This window comes from Parasteatoda tepidariorum, chromosome 10 (assembly GCF_982258835.1).
Source record: "Parasteatoda tepidariorum strain Cologne lab strain chromosome 10, Ptep-v5.0, whole genome shotgun sequence".
NCBI classification, from domain to species: Eukaryota; Metazoa; Arthropoda; class Arachnida; order Araneae; family Theridiidae; genus Parasteatoda; species Parasteatoda tepidariorum.
Window position 1 is genome coordinate 36,257,936 of NC_141764.1, and position 19,348 is coordinate 36,277,283.

The window sequence follows — 19,348 nt, forward strand, 5'->3', positions numbered from 1 at the left end:
TCTATTTCTTTAATGCAAAATTTTCTGTTAATCAAAGCCTGAAGCAAAAGTTTTTTTTTGTCACAATTGTTTTTTTTTTTTAAATTTTACTGGTAAATAGATTAATAAATATTTTTGAATAAATCCTTTTTTAAATCATTGCTAGTATTAGTTATTAAGAAATATTAGTTTTTTTAAAAAAATGTAGACATTTGCTGAAGTTATGGCTATAGAGGTTTGTTTACCGACCAAATCTTGCTTTTCTACGTCATGTAAGAAAATGGACATTTATAGCAATATAGGTTTGGTTTAACTTACTTTATCCCCCCTTATTGGATTTTTTTCTTAATATTTTTAGGTTTCATAACCTTGAGATGCCTCAGTGGCTTTTCTCCTTTTTGTCTTTTTTTTTTAGAATCATAGTTACTATTTTTAGAATCATAGTTACTATCTTTTTTTAAAAGTTTTGTTGCCTTGATTATTTAAATTTTTATTTTAACTTGGGCATCCAAATCTATATGAAAAATTTTATTTTTGTTATCTCATTAACCAATTAGATAACAGGTTACTGTTTTGCTAGCAACTTTTCTTGTAATTTGAGAAACTGTTTTAAAAACTTTTTATTTTAATCAAAAATAAAATCTTTTATATTATAAATTTATTTATATTGCAATAACGTATAATTTAAATTTAAAAATGTTTTATTACGCAATAAGTGTTTTTAATTTTAAAAAAACTGAAATTATCTATTAGGAAAGTATTAAATGTTAGCTGAATGAAGCTTCACATTTCAAAGTAATGGAAATATAAGATTAATTCTGTTCTATTTATTTTCTTGAAATGTTATTTGTCTAGCCTAAAATCTAATTATTTTCTGCTACAACCTTTTAAGCTTTCTGGATTTTAAGCACTAAGTAAAATTGCTTTTAAAAATCAATCTTTCTGTGACCCACTTAGTTGATAAATAACATAATTTTCCATTAGCTTTAAATCCAGCATTTCGTAAAAGCTAGTCAAAAAAGTATGAACTTTTTTTGCAAAGATTGAATCATTGCTTTTATTTTTTCATCACTACTTCTGTATTTATGAAGTATTTATTACATAATATTTTTTTTACTAGAATTATGTTATTCATCAATCTAGATTTTTTTTTTTAAATATACATTTTACAATGATTATCTAACTTAAAAAGGACTTAACTTCTTTTAAGGATTACTTAGTAATGTCTTTTTTTTACGGATAATTTTTCTTTTTTTAAGGACTTATGTAATAAAGGAATACCTCATGATTTTAAAAATTTAGTTTGTTCTGTTTGATCTAAGCAGAATTGATTTGATTCTACAGTCACCATAATGGAAAAAAATAAATAAATAAGAAAGCCTTGAAGGTCTTTTGATATAATGATCAGAACTTCACATATTATGATGTAACTTTAATCATTTAAGAGGATTTATTATTATTTTTAATATATTTAAAATTAATGCTTTTATATATATTAATTTTATACATCACTTTTATATATCAATTTTATATATTAATATGTGTTAAAGACATAGCTAAAAAACATACCAAAGTTTCTTGTAAAAAGTTTATTACAGAAAGATAAGTAACATTAAATAATTATTTAAATTGTGCTCCTTTTCAAAAAGTATAAAATTAATACATATATAAGTAATGCTTAATTTACTACTTCTATTGTAAGTACAAATCTTTTACTCATTTTAAGGAACTATTAGGAACTGAAAACAAAATTAGAAGAGGTTTTTCTAAATTTTATTTAAAAAAAAGATAGTTTTCATTTTCTTATGTAAAATTACATTCTCAAACTTTATATTGTATTATTTTGTGTAATGTTTGTTTTTTCTGTTATCATTGATTTAAGTAACTGATTTTCTTGTACCACGTTTTGCATCACTTTTAATCTTATTTTTATATAGAATTTTTCAATTAAGTCTAATTACCCTTTTGTTTATTTCATTAATAATCTTGTATAATAATCCCCAAGTTAGATTTTGAATGTGATCGTGAGCCTTTATCCCATATCCTATCAAGAAGTTTGACTCTTCGCAAATACACTAATAACAACAAAAAATTCTTGACATTTTAAAGGCTAAATATGTATTTTAGCCTTTAATAGCTTTATGTATTTTAAGTTTTATTTTGCCCCTTAAAATTTGATGGTAATTAATCATACATTCTTTTTTCTGAGATTTATCGTTTTTCTCTCAATTTTGTTTATATCTCTGTTATCTGTGTTAATTTAAACTGAATTTTCACATTAAATGAAAAATTTCATGCTTAGCAAAGTTACAAAAATATTTAAAATTTTCCATTTCTTGAACTTTTTATCACTTTTAATAATTATATTTTAGTAGAAGTAAGATACTAAACTGAAATATTTTTCCATCGAACCTTCAGTGAGTTATTTTATTGTACTTAAAGCAGTTCAATTATATCTTTTTTTTTTATTTTAAAATATTTGACTAAAAATGCTCTGCATATTTTTTATGCACAGAATATTACAATTTATAAAATTGCTAAATTTTTCAAATGCATATTCTGTACAATCCCTTGTAAAAAACAAGAAATAAATAATGCTAAAAGTGACATGACTTGCATATCACTTATTATGTTACTTTCTATCCTATGAGTTTTACTTAGCAATGCCTTTAAAGAAACAGTTCTCAAGCTTCTGTTTCAAAATTATCACCAGAAGTATTCCCATGGTGATCGAATGGATCAGGTAAAGCCTTATTATTTCATTAGTTTTTGAATAATTTGCAATTTAAATGAAAAAAATAAACTATGTTGCTGAAAAAAATCATGTCATCATATTCCAAATTTTTCCATTCTCTTTATTTCAATCTAAACAGCCTAAATATAATTCATAGATAGCAAAAAACATCATTTTATTTTGAAACTGATGTTTAATTATTACTATTTCCTGATTACATCACTAATTATTCTTTTAGAATCTATGGTAATTTTATTTAATCCTGTTATTTCTATCTACTAATCCCAAATGTGATTTGCAGGGTTGCCACAGGCGACTAAAATGCCACTATTTTCGAACTTAGGCGACAATAGCAACTTTTTTTGCCCGAAAAGCCTAAGAAAGCAACTATTTTCAGGAAAAGAAGACTATTGGGAGACTTTTCTGTGCTCTTAGGATGTTTTTTTTTTATTAATTTTTTTAAAAAAAAGCATAAATTGGGTTGACAATCTGGCCCACGGTAGCTTCTGAATACAATGAAATTTTTTTTCTTAAAAAATGTTGAATTGCAAATTTGAGTATTTAATTGCTCAATTAGCACAGATTCCATTGTAAATCTATTTTGTTCCTCAATTGCCTTTTCAACGAAATTCTTCATGATTTTAAAAAACTCAATTTTTAATATGATATTATGATGCGAGAATTTCGAATTTGAATAATCACTTTGATTTCTAGTAATTCAAAGTTATTTAATTTTCTGCAAATATACTAATTTTTTTGATATAAAAATTTAGTGCTTGAACACTAATGTTAATATAAAAATTATCATATTTGCTACCAACATGACTAAATAGATCATGGTATGTGATAATTAAATCATTTAATAAAATTTTGGTCACATTTTTGTTCTTATTTACGCATCTGTTTTCATGGTTTTGGCAACTATTTTGATGCTTTATAACTATATTGTTCATTTTTTTCTGTGGCAACTCTGAATATGCATTTTCCAAAGAACACTGTTTTTTGAATTTGATGTTAAATGACTAACTTATGGCAACGTAACGTAATTTATTTATTGGAAATTTTATTCTATTGCTTTTGAGGAATTCTATTCATTTGAAATCTTGCTGGTTTTGAATTCATCTGAGAAAAATATATAACTTTTGAGTCAAAACTCTTGGCAAACGCCTTTGTGAAGAGTGTTCCACATGGAAATATTTCTCTTTGTGTCACATTTTCTTCATAAATCATGGACAGACTGTCTGGTAGTATCAGTCCAGGTTTGCTTATTAGCCTGAGATTTGTCATCTGCTGCCCAAGTCTACACCGACAAAGTAGGAAATTAGGCAATGTATGAAAAGCCAAAAATCCTTCAGCCAAGTTTGAAATGATTTAAGCGATTGATTCTAGGTGTCTAATTTTATTTTGTAGGTGTTGTATACAGTGCCAAGTAATAAATTAGCTGAGTATGATCTCTCATTACTTCATTCTTTTGTAATTAATATAGTTATGATTCATTACTATTTGTTGAAAGTAATTTCTTAGTGCAATAAGAGGTTTATATTTATTTTGTTTTGCATATGAAAGGCATGGATTTTCAGAAATCGCCATATATTACTCATAATCACAGAATTAGCATAATTAGAATTAGTATAATAACCGTATAAAAATCTTGCCGCCAGTGTTTTTCTTAATTGGATGTTATTAATAATAACCAAATAAATCAGTTGTAGTAAAATTTGTGTTTCATAAAAAAATTGATTTATTGAATGAAGATTTTTCTTTGGTTTTTAACTCATTTATATATTTTTTTAAAATAGAAAGCATAGAAAATAATGTTTTTTTTTCTTTTCCATGATTTTCATGTTTCATAGTTTCCCTAAAATTGCCATGCTTTGTATACAGTGCTGGTATTTCATACATTCTTGATTACACAATTATATTTGGTTTGGATGGAACCAAAAATAATCTTCATAAACCGTAATAATTAATTAAATATGCCACTATGTTTGATTACTTTTTAAAAAAGGAAGCTATTAAAAATGTATTCATATGTTCTACGCAAAACAGAATCAAATAGATTTTTTTTAAAAATTGTATTTTGTTTAGTTTTTAAGCAGCTTGATATTAAAAAAAAATTTTAAGCTCTAAGACTATTTTAAGCTATAGTCTTCTAATCTGTATTGTATTGTCTTTAATTCAGGATTGGATCTAATAGCACTTACTGGCTATCATTATGTTTTATGTAAACTAGGAACAAAAAATCCAACTATCAATAAGTTTTTTTAAATTCTATGTCATTCTATGATTTCAACTATAGTATGACTAGAGCTGTGGTGGCTCAGAGTGTAGAGTACTTGCCTCCCAATGAGGTGACTTGGGTTCAAATCCCAGCGGTGGCTGTTTGATAGGAATTCCACACCCGACTTGTTCCGACCATAGTGCTGATGTAAAATATCCTCAATGGTAGAGCACAGAGAGTAGTGATCATGAGTTTGAGTTCCCTTGCTGTCAGACTAACTGTGGGAGGTTTCCGTAGTTTACTTCTCCATGTAATGCAAATGTGGGTTATTTCTATTAAAAAGTCCTCATCGAAGACAAATTTCTCCCAATATTTACTCTGTCTTCTGTATTGAGTTCAAAATTACAAAGCTACGGAGTTAAACAATAGTAACCGTAAACTTAAAATTGAGTTGGCTGTTCAATGATGGATTTTAAATCGTGTGGCAGGTCTTCAGTTGTAGACCGATCTTGTATTAGTATCCACTTGTCATTGAGCTAACAGTGGTAGGTTTTCTTCTCCATGTGAAACAATTTTGGGTTAGTTCATTAAAAAGTCCTCCACAAAGACTTGTTCGTCCCAATGCTTGATCCAGGAGTTCCCTTGGCTTCTTGTTTGGGTTCAAAATTATAAGGTTACGTAGGTTAACATTAAAAATCGTAAACTCAAAATTGGGTGGGCTGTTCCATGCTGGTTATAAAATAAAATAAAAGATAGTGTGACTGGTTTGTAAGGTAGACGTGAAAGGTCCGAATATTTACATTGGGTAAAAAAGATAATCACATTGATAATGGAATGATCCAGAAAAAATTGCTTAATGAATATTTTATTCACACTCATACTACTCATAAGAAAATCAACCAAATATAAAACTGAGATTTAAGGAGCAAAAGCACCTTCATTTCAACTAAGTGCCATATTTTCATTGTTGTTTAACTTTTGTTCTGTGAAGTTTTTCCAATAACATGAATGGCCAAGTGAGATATAATTGACCGTGCTTGCTTTATTACAATATTGCATTTTTTTATATTACATTTAGGTAAAATTGTTGAAATAAATCCATATTTGTCTAAAACCAGTTTGAGACATGATTTTTTTACGTTAAGTAAATATAAATTTACATTATCAGTGCTATGTAAATTGATATTAAATTAAACTTCACACTGTGAAGTGGGATCCATTATGGACAAAATTTCAATTTTGCATTCATATTTCCTCAAAAATTTTCTCCTTAATGTGTGTTAGTAACCAAATTTTTAAATTATTATGAGAGATATCATTACTCATAACTATGATAGGACTAATGATGTTTCGCATAATAATAAAAAGAATGGTAACTAACACATATTAGAAAGGTCAATTGTTTTTGAGGAAATTAGAATAGGAAATGGAAGTGGGGTCTGCAGTCGACCCCACTTTGCCATGTGGCTATTATATAATGTACCAGTTAATAGATATTAAAACTTTATTTTATAAAAATAATTTAATTCATTTTATCAGTAGCTTAAAGTGTTTTTACAATAATTTATATTTAAAAAAATTTTTTGCCATGATTATTTTTTTATTTTTTGGCATAATTACATTTGCAGGAAATAAACTGGTGTTTTTTCAACTAAAGAGTAACTTGTAGCAGGAAAAGTTCTATGCAATTTGTATTAAGTCAAAATTATTAGAGAGTTGAATTAGTATATTTATCCATATTCTTAATATTTAGGATTCTAAAACAAGAAACTGCATGACAACAGAAAATGACAAAAATTTATAATTTTTTTTTAATTTCATTTGGGCATTAAAAATTACTAAAACATAAATCAGTTTTTATTTTTAACTGTAAGATTTGTAACTATAAATTAGCATGTGTGACAAAAATTTACAACACTCAGCATTGAGCCATGGAACATAGATTCCTGTTTGAAGTTGCTTGATGGATTAGTATCTAGGTTTACTTTTTGACATCATACAGCTTATCCTGTCCTACTTAATGTTAATTCACGCATTCCTCCAAGTTACACTGGTCACAATTTCTTAATTGGTGAATTTTGTCTGTTATTAGAGATTTCAAAAAGGTGTAGTTTTGAAAAAAGTGATGCAAAATGTGTTACAAACAGATAGGTAACCAATTTTTAAATGTTTATCCTGTGTATATCTGAGACATGATATTTTAACCTCGCTTGTTGTTATATTTGAGTTTTTGTTGAAGTTTTAATTGGTTTATTTATTAGTGTTTTGTTGAAAATGAAATTTTTAAACTTCACTGATGTTTATTTATTATTGGCATTTTTTTTATTCGACATATGTTGAGTTGTTAGATTGTTTTGCAATTTTATTTTCCTCAGCATGCGGAGTTTTTTCATTTAATTTTGAATATGTTCATTACTTTTGTTTCTGTTTCATGTCCTCTCATTACCATGAAATGGAGTTAAATGACTTATTGTCAATCTCCACACTTAGAGTTAAATAATTTATTTAAAATTATGAAACTTATTTAACAAATGCTTTTCATGAAAAACAAACACTATTCTATAGTGAGAAAAATCACTAAATCTCAGTTTCTTTGTTTCAAAATTTGTGTTTCCTAAAAAAATATTTTTGTTTTGTGCAAAGATTGTTTAATTTTGCTGCATATTATAGTTCACTTTAATTTCTGTGCATGTTTTGTGAAACCAATTTTGTTTATATTTTAAACATGTCTCAGACTCTTATTTTTATTGTGTAAAAGATTATTGATTGTGTATGAAAAGAAAAATTTTGTTGTATATTGAAGTGTCATTTCTCGTGCATGATTTGATGTTTTGTAGCATTACTTCAATTTCTTGGAAATCGGAACTACAAATTTAGAATGCAGCATGCCTGCTTCTGTTCTTGTGGCTGACATTAGATTTTTTTTTTTTGCACAGTTTTTTTTATGTAACGATGCATGCAGTAGAATTATGAAATTATTTTATCATGACTAATATATGCTACAACTTTTAGAGAGTATTTCTTCATATCAAGTTCGACCACTTTCATCTGGTTCTGATGATGAAACTGAAAGAAAATTTAGTATTGACTTATGCAAGCAAGAGGAACATAATGAAGCAATTAAGCTAGACGTAGATGATGACAGCATTGAAGAAACCAGACGTCATAAAAAAAGACCATCTAACTTAGATGACTTATCATCAGTTGTGGACAGTCATATTAAATCTGAAATTCTTAGAGAAGAAATTGATCAAATAATTGAAGAAAGTCCCCTTGAAGTAAAGCAAATAGCTGAAGATTTAGAACGTATTTCAGAATCTGATGATCATAAATGTAATGTTTATAAGCATATTAGAACTGAAATATTTACTCAAGAACTTGGTCAGGATATAGAAAGTGGCTCTCCAGAAAGAAAAGAGCTGGGTGCTTTTTCTATGAAAAAGTCTGATTCACCCAGCCATATTGTCAATGCTGAAATAATGAGCTCTCACAGAGATTTGGAACTAGAAATAAGCTTGGACAAGAAGTCTTTGTCTCCTCAGATCTCTGAGGAGAGTTGTGGCCTTACAGATGATATATCTTCAGAAGGTATAGTTGTGGAACATGATGATCATTTGGTTGAGTATGAAGAAGCAATTGATGAACATTCACTCACTGAACAACTTCAAGCTTTGGCGTCAGATTCTATGAATGCGCAAAAACCATTCTTTGGATTAGAACAACATGAAACATTGGATTTTAGATCACAAGATTATGACCATATGTCTTCTGGTATGAGTTCCACTTTCCCAGATTTAGATATGCATAGAAGATCGAAAGAGATAGGTTTTTCGCGACATGATAAAAAGGAAATACGATCTTTAAAATCTACAAAGCAAGTTTCTACTATTGAAGAACATTCATCCATTGAATCTTGTGATTCACCTCAAGAATTAATTTTGCATGAACTTCCTGAAAAATATGATAGCAAGGAACATTTAGCTGAAGTATCTCAGAAACCCGATTTAGATCAAGATAAGGATCAGTTACCAGTAATTTCGGAACCTCACAGTTCAAGTTTATCTTCTCAATCTAACGAACATTCTGATAAAGGTTTACATATGTCCAGATCTGACAGTAAGTCTTCTCAAGGAAAGAAAAGTGACTCAGATGCAGAGGGTTCAAAATTTGACAATTTAAGTGATGCTTCCGGGAAAAAAGAAAAAGAATCATGCTCTAGCTCTGGGGAAACCGAAAGTCCATATTATTCTGTTGAAACATCTGATAGTGGAAAGACTCCACGAAGTACGCCTGCTGCTAGTAGACCTTGTTCATCTGAATTTGATGTAAATGTATTTAGTGGTCATGGATCTGAATATGAAACCTGTGTATCATCTCAAGGAGCTTCTGGTGAGGTATCTGGGTCTTATGCTACAGCTGTTTCATCTCAAGAGATCTCGTATGCAACAGCATGTTCATCATTTAGTCATAGTTCTAGAGAATCAGCTTATTCTGTGGATTCTGAAAGCTCTGGACATTTAGCCAGTGTTGAAGTTTCTTCAGAAGCCAGTGAAACTTTAGTGCCTTCTGCCCAGGAAATGGAACTAGAATTTGCTCCAGATTTAGAAATGCCAGTTTTGGATGAAGAGCCAGCATCTGAGGAGTCTGTGAAAGAGCCATATGATATGGAAATTCCAGAATCAATTATTAGAGAAGGAGTGGAAATGCCATTTATGACAAGTTGGGAAATGAATAGGGCAAGTGATGATGAAAAAATGAAACAATTGCCTCAACAATGGTCTTGGCAATATGCTACAGAATCGGAAATAACTGATAAATTTGAAGTTTTGGATGCTAGTGAAGATAAAAGTGAGGCACGAGAAACCTCTCTGAAAGTTTCTGAACAGCCAGAACATGGTTGTGCAAATAAGGTAAAAAGTGAGAATACTGTGCAATATTATCCTCAGGTTGGAACATCTCCCCATGCTGGTCCATCTCATAGGAGATCTTATAGTTCAGTCATTGATATCATTCCTGATAAAGAGCTTATGGAACAACAAAATAGTATTGTCATAGAAGAAGAACAGTTGTCTGTATCTGAAAGTTCAGCTACTCATAGTGAGCAAACGTGGCAGACATCGAGTGTGGATACTGCTGTACAGTTATCTTCTCATGCTCCCACATCTTTTCCTGCCGATGGTTCTAATTTAATGTCAGACTCTCTTCAAGAAACTCCCCCTGAAAAAGAGCTTACTCCTGAACAATCTTATTCTTCCCAACATGGTTCCTCTTTTTTGCAGTTGAACGGCCCAATTGAAGTTGATTATAATCCAGAATATGATAATCCTGAGGGGGATGATTCAGAACTGACTACGAATCAGAATCAAACTCCAATTCTCTATGAAACTGAAGGATTACAATTTGATCTAGAACTGGAAGGAAGTTCTGCTGGCACTCAAGCTGTAAATGATAACAACTCACTTCCATCCAGTTCTAATGTCCATGACCTTGAGTTTGATCATGAAAGCCTTAATCTAGGTTTGGATGAACCACAGATTCCCAATTCATCATCTGATTATGATTCTCATAATATATCATCTTTAGACGCAGAAAAGCCAGAAGCACAGCAAGAACAATCATTTAATTTCAATGACTATAGAAATCATGAATCTGAATCTTTCGTCTGTTCAGATTTTGCTAGTTATCTTCCAGAAAGTGACCAATGTGATTTACTTCCAGGAGGTGATTCTTTGCCTCCTAGTTTTGAAAGTGAAATTAATATTCCTTGTGCAGAATCTGCTAGTAGCAGTGAAGGTGTGTCTCACAGAGAAACAAGATCTGATTTAATACCCGATCGTCAGAGCATGGAAAGTCTTGAAAGAGTAGAGATCATTGATACTTCTCCTGAAGATGAACGATATGAGTCTGTCAAGCCAACTTGCACTGATAAGTCACCAAGTGATGATATGAATGCTTCACCTGCTTTAAAATTTACTGAGAGTGATGTTTTAAATCCAGAGTCAGATTATTCTTCCCATACTTTTTCAAAATATGATGAAGTGCCTGGGACTGATTTGTATACACATCATGAAGAAGACGAGTTCGATTTGCGAGGTTCTGATGTTTATCCTAGTCCTATCCCATCTGTGGATGATGATAAACAGAGCACTCCAAGTTCTGAAGCATTTCATGGTCGTCGATTCTTTCCCAGAAGTGGGGATACGTCAGCTGCTTCATCTCTTCAAGAATTTGAGAGATTGGAAGCTGAAATAGCTGCCGGTAGAATAAGTCGGTCTTCAATTGATTCCAGTGAAAAAGTTATGGTCACTAAGAGTGGTGAACATGATGATGTTTCTATGTCTTCATTGACTGAATTTGAGAAACTAGAGCGAGAATGTGTAGAAAATGAGAGCGAAAACAAAGCTGCCATGGAAGAAATGATGCTGTCTGAAATTGAAGAAGGAATTGAAAGTCAGTGCTCTGATGCTATAGAAATATTACAAGAGTCCATGCACGATGCATCAGACTTAGAATATGAACAAAGGCGATTAGAAATGGAAGAGTTAATCAAAGTGACCCAATCAAATGTTGAAAAATTTCAGGAGGAGACTGCATCTGAAGGTATCACTTCAGATGAATGCACAGTTCTGGTAAGGGTAACATCTGAAGTGCAAGATACTTCTGAAAACACTAAAAGTTCCAGCAAGGAAGAAGGAAACACAGATGTCGATGAATCTGAAAACTTGCCGCTTACTCAAGACAAAGACTATACAATTGCCCAAGATTCTAGTTCTAGTGGTGAAAAAAATTGTGTTAATGGCAAATTAGACTTGATGGTATCTAGCACGGATTCTATGGATCCTAGCAGCTCAACTGCTACTCATGCTACATACCAATTTGAAACCGACTCTGTTATGTCATCGAGCCTAAATAGTGCTCAGGCTTCAGGGGAAGAATGCACTATGGTCTCTAGTACTGACACTTTAGAGCCGGAGCCTATTTTAACCTATACTGTTTGTGAAAGTGGTGAAACTACTCACTTAGCCAAATCAGGGGATTCTGTTTTGATATCCTCTAAAGGAGCTTTAGCTTGTAAATTGGAAGAATTGCAGGCTACTAATGGAGCTAAGCAACAAATGGAAATGTTTCTTTCAAAATTAACTGATGACACTGTATTAATGGACGATTTCACTTCTCATTCATTTCCAGATGTTATTGAAGGTACTGATCGCCACACTGAACCTGACGATTTTATAGAGTCCACTGAAGCCGCCCAAGGAATTAGTTCGTCAGGTAGTTGAACAAAGTTGTGCACCACTATGATGTTACAAAAATTGTACGAGATGTTTTTAGTTATGTTTATTTATTTTTTTGTTTCGAACCTCTTTTTGCACGGTTCTATCTGCAAATTTATGCATAGACTTTAAGTTGGCATGTGCTATATTTTTTACAGCTATAATTATTATTTTCATTTGTTTATTTATAGTAGAATGCAAGACACTCATAATATCATTTTAATTGTTTTTCTGTTATAATTTAATCACAATTTTGTATTGTTGGCTCTATTTATTATACCGATATCAAACATTGATTTATGCTTTAAAGTTATTAGTTTCTATATTCAATTTTGTAAATGAGGAAATTTTATTTATTGTTTTATTATTCTGTTGTATTTCTTTCATTTGCTTATTATTATATTATTTTTATTATTTATATGTGGTTTTGAATGCCCTGCTTTTATGATTTTGCATGTTGCAATTATGAAAAATCATTCCATTATGATTAAACGCACTGTACACTTTATAAAAAAATATTACAATAAATTAATTTTTAATACATTTTACAGGATTGGTGAATTTATTCTAAGAAGTCTTATATAATTTATATTGGTTAACTATCTTGTTAAATTTATTTTTTCAAATATAAAATTATTTTAATGTTGTAATTTTTTTCAGTATTGAGTTTCTGTGCTGAATATAAGATTTTTTTTTTTAATAATTTAAAAATTTTTATACCAGATATTTTCTTTTCTTTTTCACTGTATTGCTGTTGTGTATTAAAAATTATATGCACTAATTGTTAATAATCAACCTTTTATAAAGCCTTGGAAATTACATTTTGTATGATATTACCTATAGTTTTAATAAATGATGTCTGAGTTTGAAATGAAATAGTACCACTTTCAGATTGGATTTTTAACAATACTTATGGAAAGTTTGTTGCAGATTTGAAAATGTTTAAATGTTTATTTTCTTTTATAAAATGTTGGAAAATTTTCTAATATAATGACACTACAAAACACCTATAATCTGCTAAATTTAATAAACTTTTGCCTTTTTTTTATGCACATAAATTTCTGCACTAACTACTGACTGAACCATTTTAATTTAATTAATCTGCATTCACAATTAATAAGTTTCTTTATTTAAAGTATATTAAAAAAATGTTGTGTAGTTATATAATAATTTTGCATTGGGAACATTGCAACTTGGCTGTCTGTATATTCAGTAAACCTTTATTAAATGTAATAAGTTTATTTTATAATCTATTTTTTATTTGAAGTCAGTCTTTTTTATAACCAATCAGTAAATTTGAAAAAAAAAATGTGTAGGGAAGAAAGAAACAATGAAATCGTTGGTAATAATTTTTTTAGCTCTATTTGTTATAAAATAAAAGTTCAATATACTGTGTCATGAGTTGCTCAAAATTTAGCCCTATAAGATTCCATGGGAATTGTTTAATGCCACAAGTTATTTTTAGCATTTGTTTGCTAATATTTTTTAGTGAATCAAATAAATCAGTTACGGGTTTTCAAATTTTGTAAGAATTTTTAAATTTTTTTAATTTATTAAAGTAATTTTGTTGATTATGAATTAATAAAGTCTGTTAAAATTGAAATAAATATTCTTGTTATGCCAATTAGTGCAAATAATTTATAAGAGTTCATTTCTTGTCAATGTGTCAAATGACTGTTGTTGTTCTACTTCACTGTAAATCCTAAAATGAGTTTTCCCTTTTTTTATGTTTAGGTGATGCTGCTTTTGATAGTGATGACCTTCTAAGTAGATCAACCACAACTACTACTACTAGGTAATACTTTAGACACAGTTAAAACTAATTGTAAAAAGGATTTTTGTGCTTGTACAAAGCTTCAAGAAAGTGAATATATTTTATGTTTAACAGTGATACTTAATTGAAAAATTGATAATAAAATTTATGTGGCTAGTTACGAAAATCAGGAAAATTTTATTGCATCAGGAAAAAGTTTGGGAAAAAAAAGTTGATGGATGATGCATGTTTTGCAGGAAGCTGTGGTATTATGTGCTGCCAATGAAATTAATAACTAATTTTTATATTTTATTGCTAAGGAAAGCTGTTTACTACTATGTAAAAAATTAATAATTTTTGCTTCCAATTTTTTAGAATACGTATAAACTCATGGCATACTCTAAATAAATAAGTGAAATAATGGTTTCATTTCAAATGTAAAAAATTATATTTTCAGTGCATGTTAAAATTAGGAAGCTCTAAATTGAAGCTTTATGTTTCAGTAGTAATACACATAAAATTAAAGTAATATGTGCATAGTATTGCCCATAAAATTAAAGAAATCTTAAGTGATAAAATAATTGAGAAAGAAGTTTTAAGGGGATTTAGAAAGAATTTTATAATGTTCGAGTATGTACTGCTGAAAATAATTTTATGAAATAATACGCTGAAAGGTACTTAAATGGAAAATATGCATTAATACACTATTTGCAAACTGTTTCCAACCTGGAGGTCATGGAGGTTAAGACTCAGCAACTGCAGGATCAATGGCATAGTGAAGACAATATTGTCAGCACTGTGCACCAACCACCTTTACTTCTCAGACAATCTGCTAATCATTTATATAACAAGTTGTTGAAAATAATCTTTTGAGAGCTATTTTCAGAATATTAATTTTTTCAGAATTTCATTATTTCAGAATATTTTTTTAGCTAGTTTTAACGTTCTTCTACAAATTTCTGCTTAGGTATAAAGTGTATGAAATTTGTCTTAGTCACACTTACTATTTTTTTTTTATAAATCCTTTATAAAGTCACTTTTTTGTATTCAAGAGTTCTGGAGTGTTTCGTTAGTAAAATAATACTGCAAAAGAAGTAATGCTTTCTTAGAATATTTCTGAATTTATATGAATTGAAACTGTTATAGCTGTTTTCAAATGCATTGCACAAGAGCAACAAGCAAAGTATTATATTGTAGATTTGAACAATCATAAAGTTTTCTTGTAATTTTGTTAATTTTTTTAGAATTGTAACTACTGTTACAACTGGTGATAATGACGATGGTGATCACGAGGAGTCTGGAACTGAAGATCTTCGCCACAGCGTGGAGGTGATTCTGAACCAATTCATGAGTGATGGTGATTCCTCCAAGCAGGAGGATTCTCACCTAGGCTCAGAAGAATAAAGAGCATGCTTAAAGGTATTTTTCATCATTTGAAAGCAGGAAAAATTTCATCTATGTGCTGATCACGGATGTTTGCCCATTCTTTCAAATTTTTCATTCAACCACCAAGTCAAATGGTGTGCCATAACAACATTCTTGTACAGCAAAATATATATTCCATGACAGATGATTATAACACATTTAATGTTTGTTTATCATGAAAAAAAGTATTTCTAATATATGTTTTCCTTTGCCGAGAGGAACCGTCACCAGTGACCGTCATTTTTGTTCTAGTGCACTGTCGTGTCCCACTTCAACCTATCTGTAGATGTTCTACTAGTGTTTTTAAAACTCTCAGATAAAATGTGCAAGGAAGAAAAGTTGAAAACTGTGTTTTTTTGTAAAATCTCTGAGCGTGCAATGCGTGATGGAATGTGTCTAAAAAGCTTGCCCGCTGGAATTGTCTTGAATTTTTGTTGATGAATATTTTAATATGAAATATTTTGTTTCCTAGAGTTTAGTCTTAACTTATATGCTTATGTATTGTTAGTTGCAAGAAGTTTAATGAGATGTGTTCATATGGTTTAAATAAAGCTTTGAAAATTCTTTGAATTGAGTGCTTTTATTCAATGAGTTTTGAAAATTAATGCATCTACCTATTGAAATTACTTTTAGCTGATAGTTAAATATTAGGAAACGTATAAGATTATGAATCAGAAATAACAAGACTTGGCACACTTTTCAATTGTACATTTACCATTGTTTGAATCTCCTTAATTAGCCGTATTAAGCTTTATTCAAGGGTATGTTCTATTGTTTTTGTTAAGTTAGTATAGTTTTATGTGATATATAATTAGATTGTAGACTGGGAACTTTTTTTAAATGTAATTGATTGATATCTGTGTTTCTTTTTCTTTTTGGGAAATTTACATTAATAATACTAATTTACGTTTAATAAGCACCTAAGATATTCTGGAAAAGAAAAAACACAAATTGAGATTATCTTTAAAATTTATTTTCTTGTCTTTTATATACAATATGAAAAACTTTAAAAAAAATTTACCTCAGTACAGAATGTCTTATGGCATTTATACATACGTTATAAGTTAAATTCTCTAGGAACGTTATGCAATGATTCATTATTTTTATCACTTTTAGTATTTTCAAAAGACATATCCTCTACTTCTTTATAAGGCTGTCGAGGCGAATGCCCAAAACCTTTTGTTCCTTTATACCTGATCTTTGAAATGTTTGGTGATCCTGGTGCTGACTGTTTTGATTCTTCTAATAATGAATTGCACCCTGTTTGCTCTTTTTCTCTATAATTAGATATACCACTGTGGTGTGGATAAGATTCGTGAACTTCTGATATAATGGGCTGAGATGAATGATCTTCGACATTCCTTTTGCCTGAAAAAGTTTGCAATATTCTAGTTTCTTGATCACTGTCAATACGTTGCAATCCAGATTGCTGATGGTCGCTCATCGTTAACTCCTCATCTCTAATGGCTGTTTCGTATTTATCTAATGACTCCACACTACCATCAGTGTTGCTCTGATAAGCCAGATTCTTATGTCCGTATTCATAAGCAATTTCAGCACCAGCACTTATGGAAGTAAGCATGTGACATTCTATAGGAAATTGAGGTTCCTCTTCCTGCACTTGAAATGGCTTGATGGAATATTGTTGGGGATGAGCAAATTCCTTAGGACGGAATCTTGATGTCTTTGAGAATCCACCTGCCATGTTAACTTGTTTGGCTCGTCCGAAATGTGATAGGGGTGAGCCTCTGCTTTTTTCTGATTCAGTATCTGAAATGCGTGCTAAATGCATAGCTGTTGGTGTTATGAGGCATTGGTTGCCCCATTCTGGTGAAACGTCAGCTTTAGGTTCTTCAGCCTCTTCGTCCATTTCTTTGAAGCTTCCATATTTCTGTTGTAAGTGACTGTACGATGTATCGTCATGCTGATATGCATCGTGGTCTCTGCTTCGTGATCTAGTCGACCGCCAGTGCATTTTGCTGATGTCTTCATCTTGTATTGAGCTAAAAAAAACATACAGTTAAAAACTATGTAGGAATAGAACTGTTTCATAACTTCACAGAAAGTGGATTTATGCATGCTGTCAAATTTAGAATCTTATCAGTTGAAAACCTGAGTTATATTTAAGGGTTTAAAAATCAATTATTTGGAAAATGAACATTTAAAAATTAACAAAAAATTTTTTAATTTGTATGTGCAGCGAATCTTTGTCATTTATGCAAGTTCTAATTTTTTACTTATCAGAAAATATTTTTCACAGATGCATACTATAATTTTTTTTCTTCCTGATTATAAAATAATACTTTAAGTGCTTTCTTTTAATATAAATATTGATTGACTTTTTAAAAATATGTTTCAAATTATTCTATTAAGTTTTTTAATTTTTGTATTTCAAAAAATTGCTGGAAATTGATTCCCAGAGTGACATAATTTAGAAAACACCTTTTTGCTCAAGTCTTAAACCCTAAACGAATACTTCTATCATTGCATTGCATGGCTTATATAGTTTATAGACGTGTTTGTTTTAGACTTCATAATATAGATTTTACATACATATTATGAAATGTATAAAATCTAATCACATGGTAAAATAACATTTCTACTCGCGACCACAACGCTCGAATACGCCATCTGGGGAGAAGACTGGTTCCATGTCTCGACTCTCCCTCTCTCCTCCTCATCTTCTTAGTTGTATAGCTGGTGTTTTCAATATAAATGCAGTTTATTCTGCGAAGCGATATTTTCAAACAGATAATTTTTTTTTAATAAATTAAATAAATTATATAATTTCTGAGCTCCAATCTGCTGTATTTCATAAGATATTAATGATATTAGGTAATTTTGGGGAGTTTGAAGTGAAAATTTGTTTTAGTTATTTAGAGATGTATTGTTAAAAAAGGTGACATAGTTGCTAGATTTAGAAAAAACTCACTTATTTGACAGTTCTGATTTGGCTTCTTTTTACTTATTTTTTTTACTGTTTGCTCTTGGTGCAAGCCGTGCACCTTATTGTTCGAGCAGCGAGATTAAGTTCATTTTATAAATTATCATTTAGATTTAAATCTCGAAGTTGGAACATTGTTAACAAGGTAAGAGGTGTTTTACGACGATTTTTTTTTTCAAATGACAATTCTTACGTCTTGAAATGACGATTTTTATAACGATTCATCTTTTAAGCACAAATAACAAATACGCGTATGCAAGAAATATAGTGCGGCTTTCAGGAGAACTCCAAGTCTCGCGTCGTGGCTGGTACCATGGTTACGAGGAAACGTCACTTCGAATAGAGGTGTGGGGTGAATAGTTTTGTCTTGATCTTGGTATAGGTCAGCATGAATAAACCAACCGAGACCTTCATTCCTCCATTGCACTCCCATTAGAAATGTGCTCTCGCTCGTTACCATAGCAGCGGACAGACTTAGACTTTAAGCCTGGAGTTCTCCTCAAAGCCGCACAATACTACTCAAGAGAGTCTCAAAACATAATGATGGCACACCAAAAATAGTAATCCGGAGCTATAGGCAGATAAGGCTGGCAGCGCTCCCTAGTGTAGAAAACACCATCCATAGGAACTACGATATTTTCCTCTTTCTTAACATTTTTCGTATTTAATTATCAAAAACATTTTTTAAAATTCCCACTACGCTTTTTGAACTATTTTTAATGTAGGTTTCATTTCCATATAGTTTCCTAACCTAATTTTTTTTAAATCTATTTGAAAATCAAAACAGAAACTAACGTAATTCTTTCTCCCATGACTCTCCACTCGCTAATGGGTCCCGCAGTGGACTGATCGTAAGGACACTGTTCCCAGTAGGACACAAGTCAAGTATCACTGGCTGCGGTCAGTAAGCGGGTGGGTGACCACTTTGATCAGCCTGCTTAGGGACCGAGGGTGCGCTGTATCGGTTCTTGTTAAACTGTTCTACCGTGAAGTGCTCAACTTCGCGTGCTGGTCGTCG

General features: G+C 30.4%; 2 protein-coding genes across 3 annotated transcripts in view; one reads left to right on the plus strand and one right to left on the minus strand.

The window, feature by feature from the left end:
* LOC107449053 (uncharacterized) overlaps positions 1 to 15,947 on the plus strand; it is a 134,507-nt gene extending 118,560 nt beyond the window's left edge. The window contains exons 41-43 of the mRNA XM_087152743.1: positions 7,947 to 12,206; positions 13,943 to 14,003; positions 15,206 to 15,947. Coding sequence (XP_087008869.1) covers positions 7,947 to 12,206; positions 13,943 to 14,003; positions 15,206 to 15,365 — 4,481 coding nt within the window. The 3' untranslated portion in view covers positions 15,366 to 15,947. The remainder of the gene's footprint in view (positions 1 to 7,946; positions 12,207 to 13,942; positions 14,004 to 15,205) is intronic.
* Positions 15,948 to 16,337: 390 nt separating this feature from the next.
* LOC107449059 (uncharacterized) overlaps positions 16,338 to 19,348 on the minus strand; it is a 67,557-nt gene continuing 64,546 nt past the window's right edge. For both annotated transcript variants that reach the window (XM_016064472.5, XM_016064473.5), the window contains exon 17: positions 16,338 to 17,389. In XM_016064472.5, the coding sequence (XP_015919958.2) occupies positions 16,444 to 17,389 (946 nt within the window). In that variant the 3' untranslated portion in view covers positions 16,338 to 16,443. The remainder of the gene's footprint in view (positions 17,390 to 19,348) is intronic.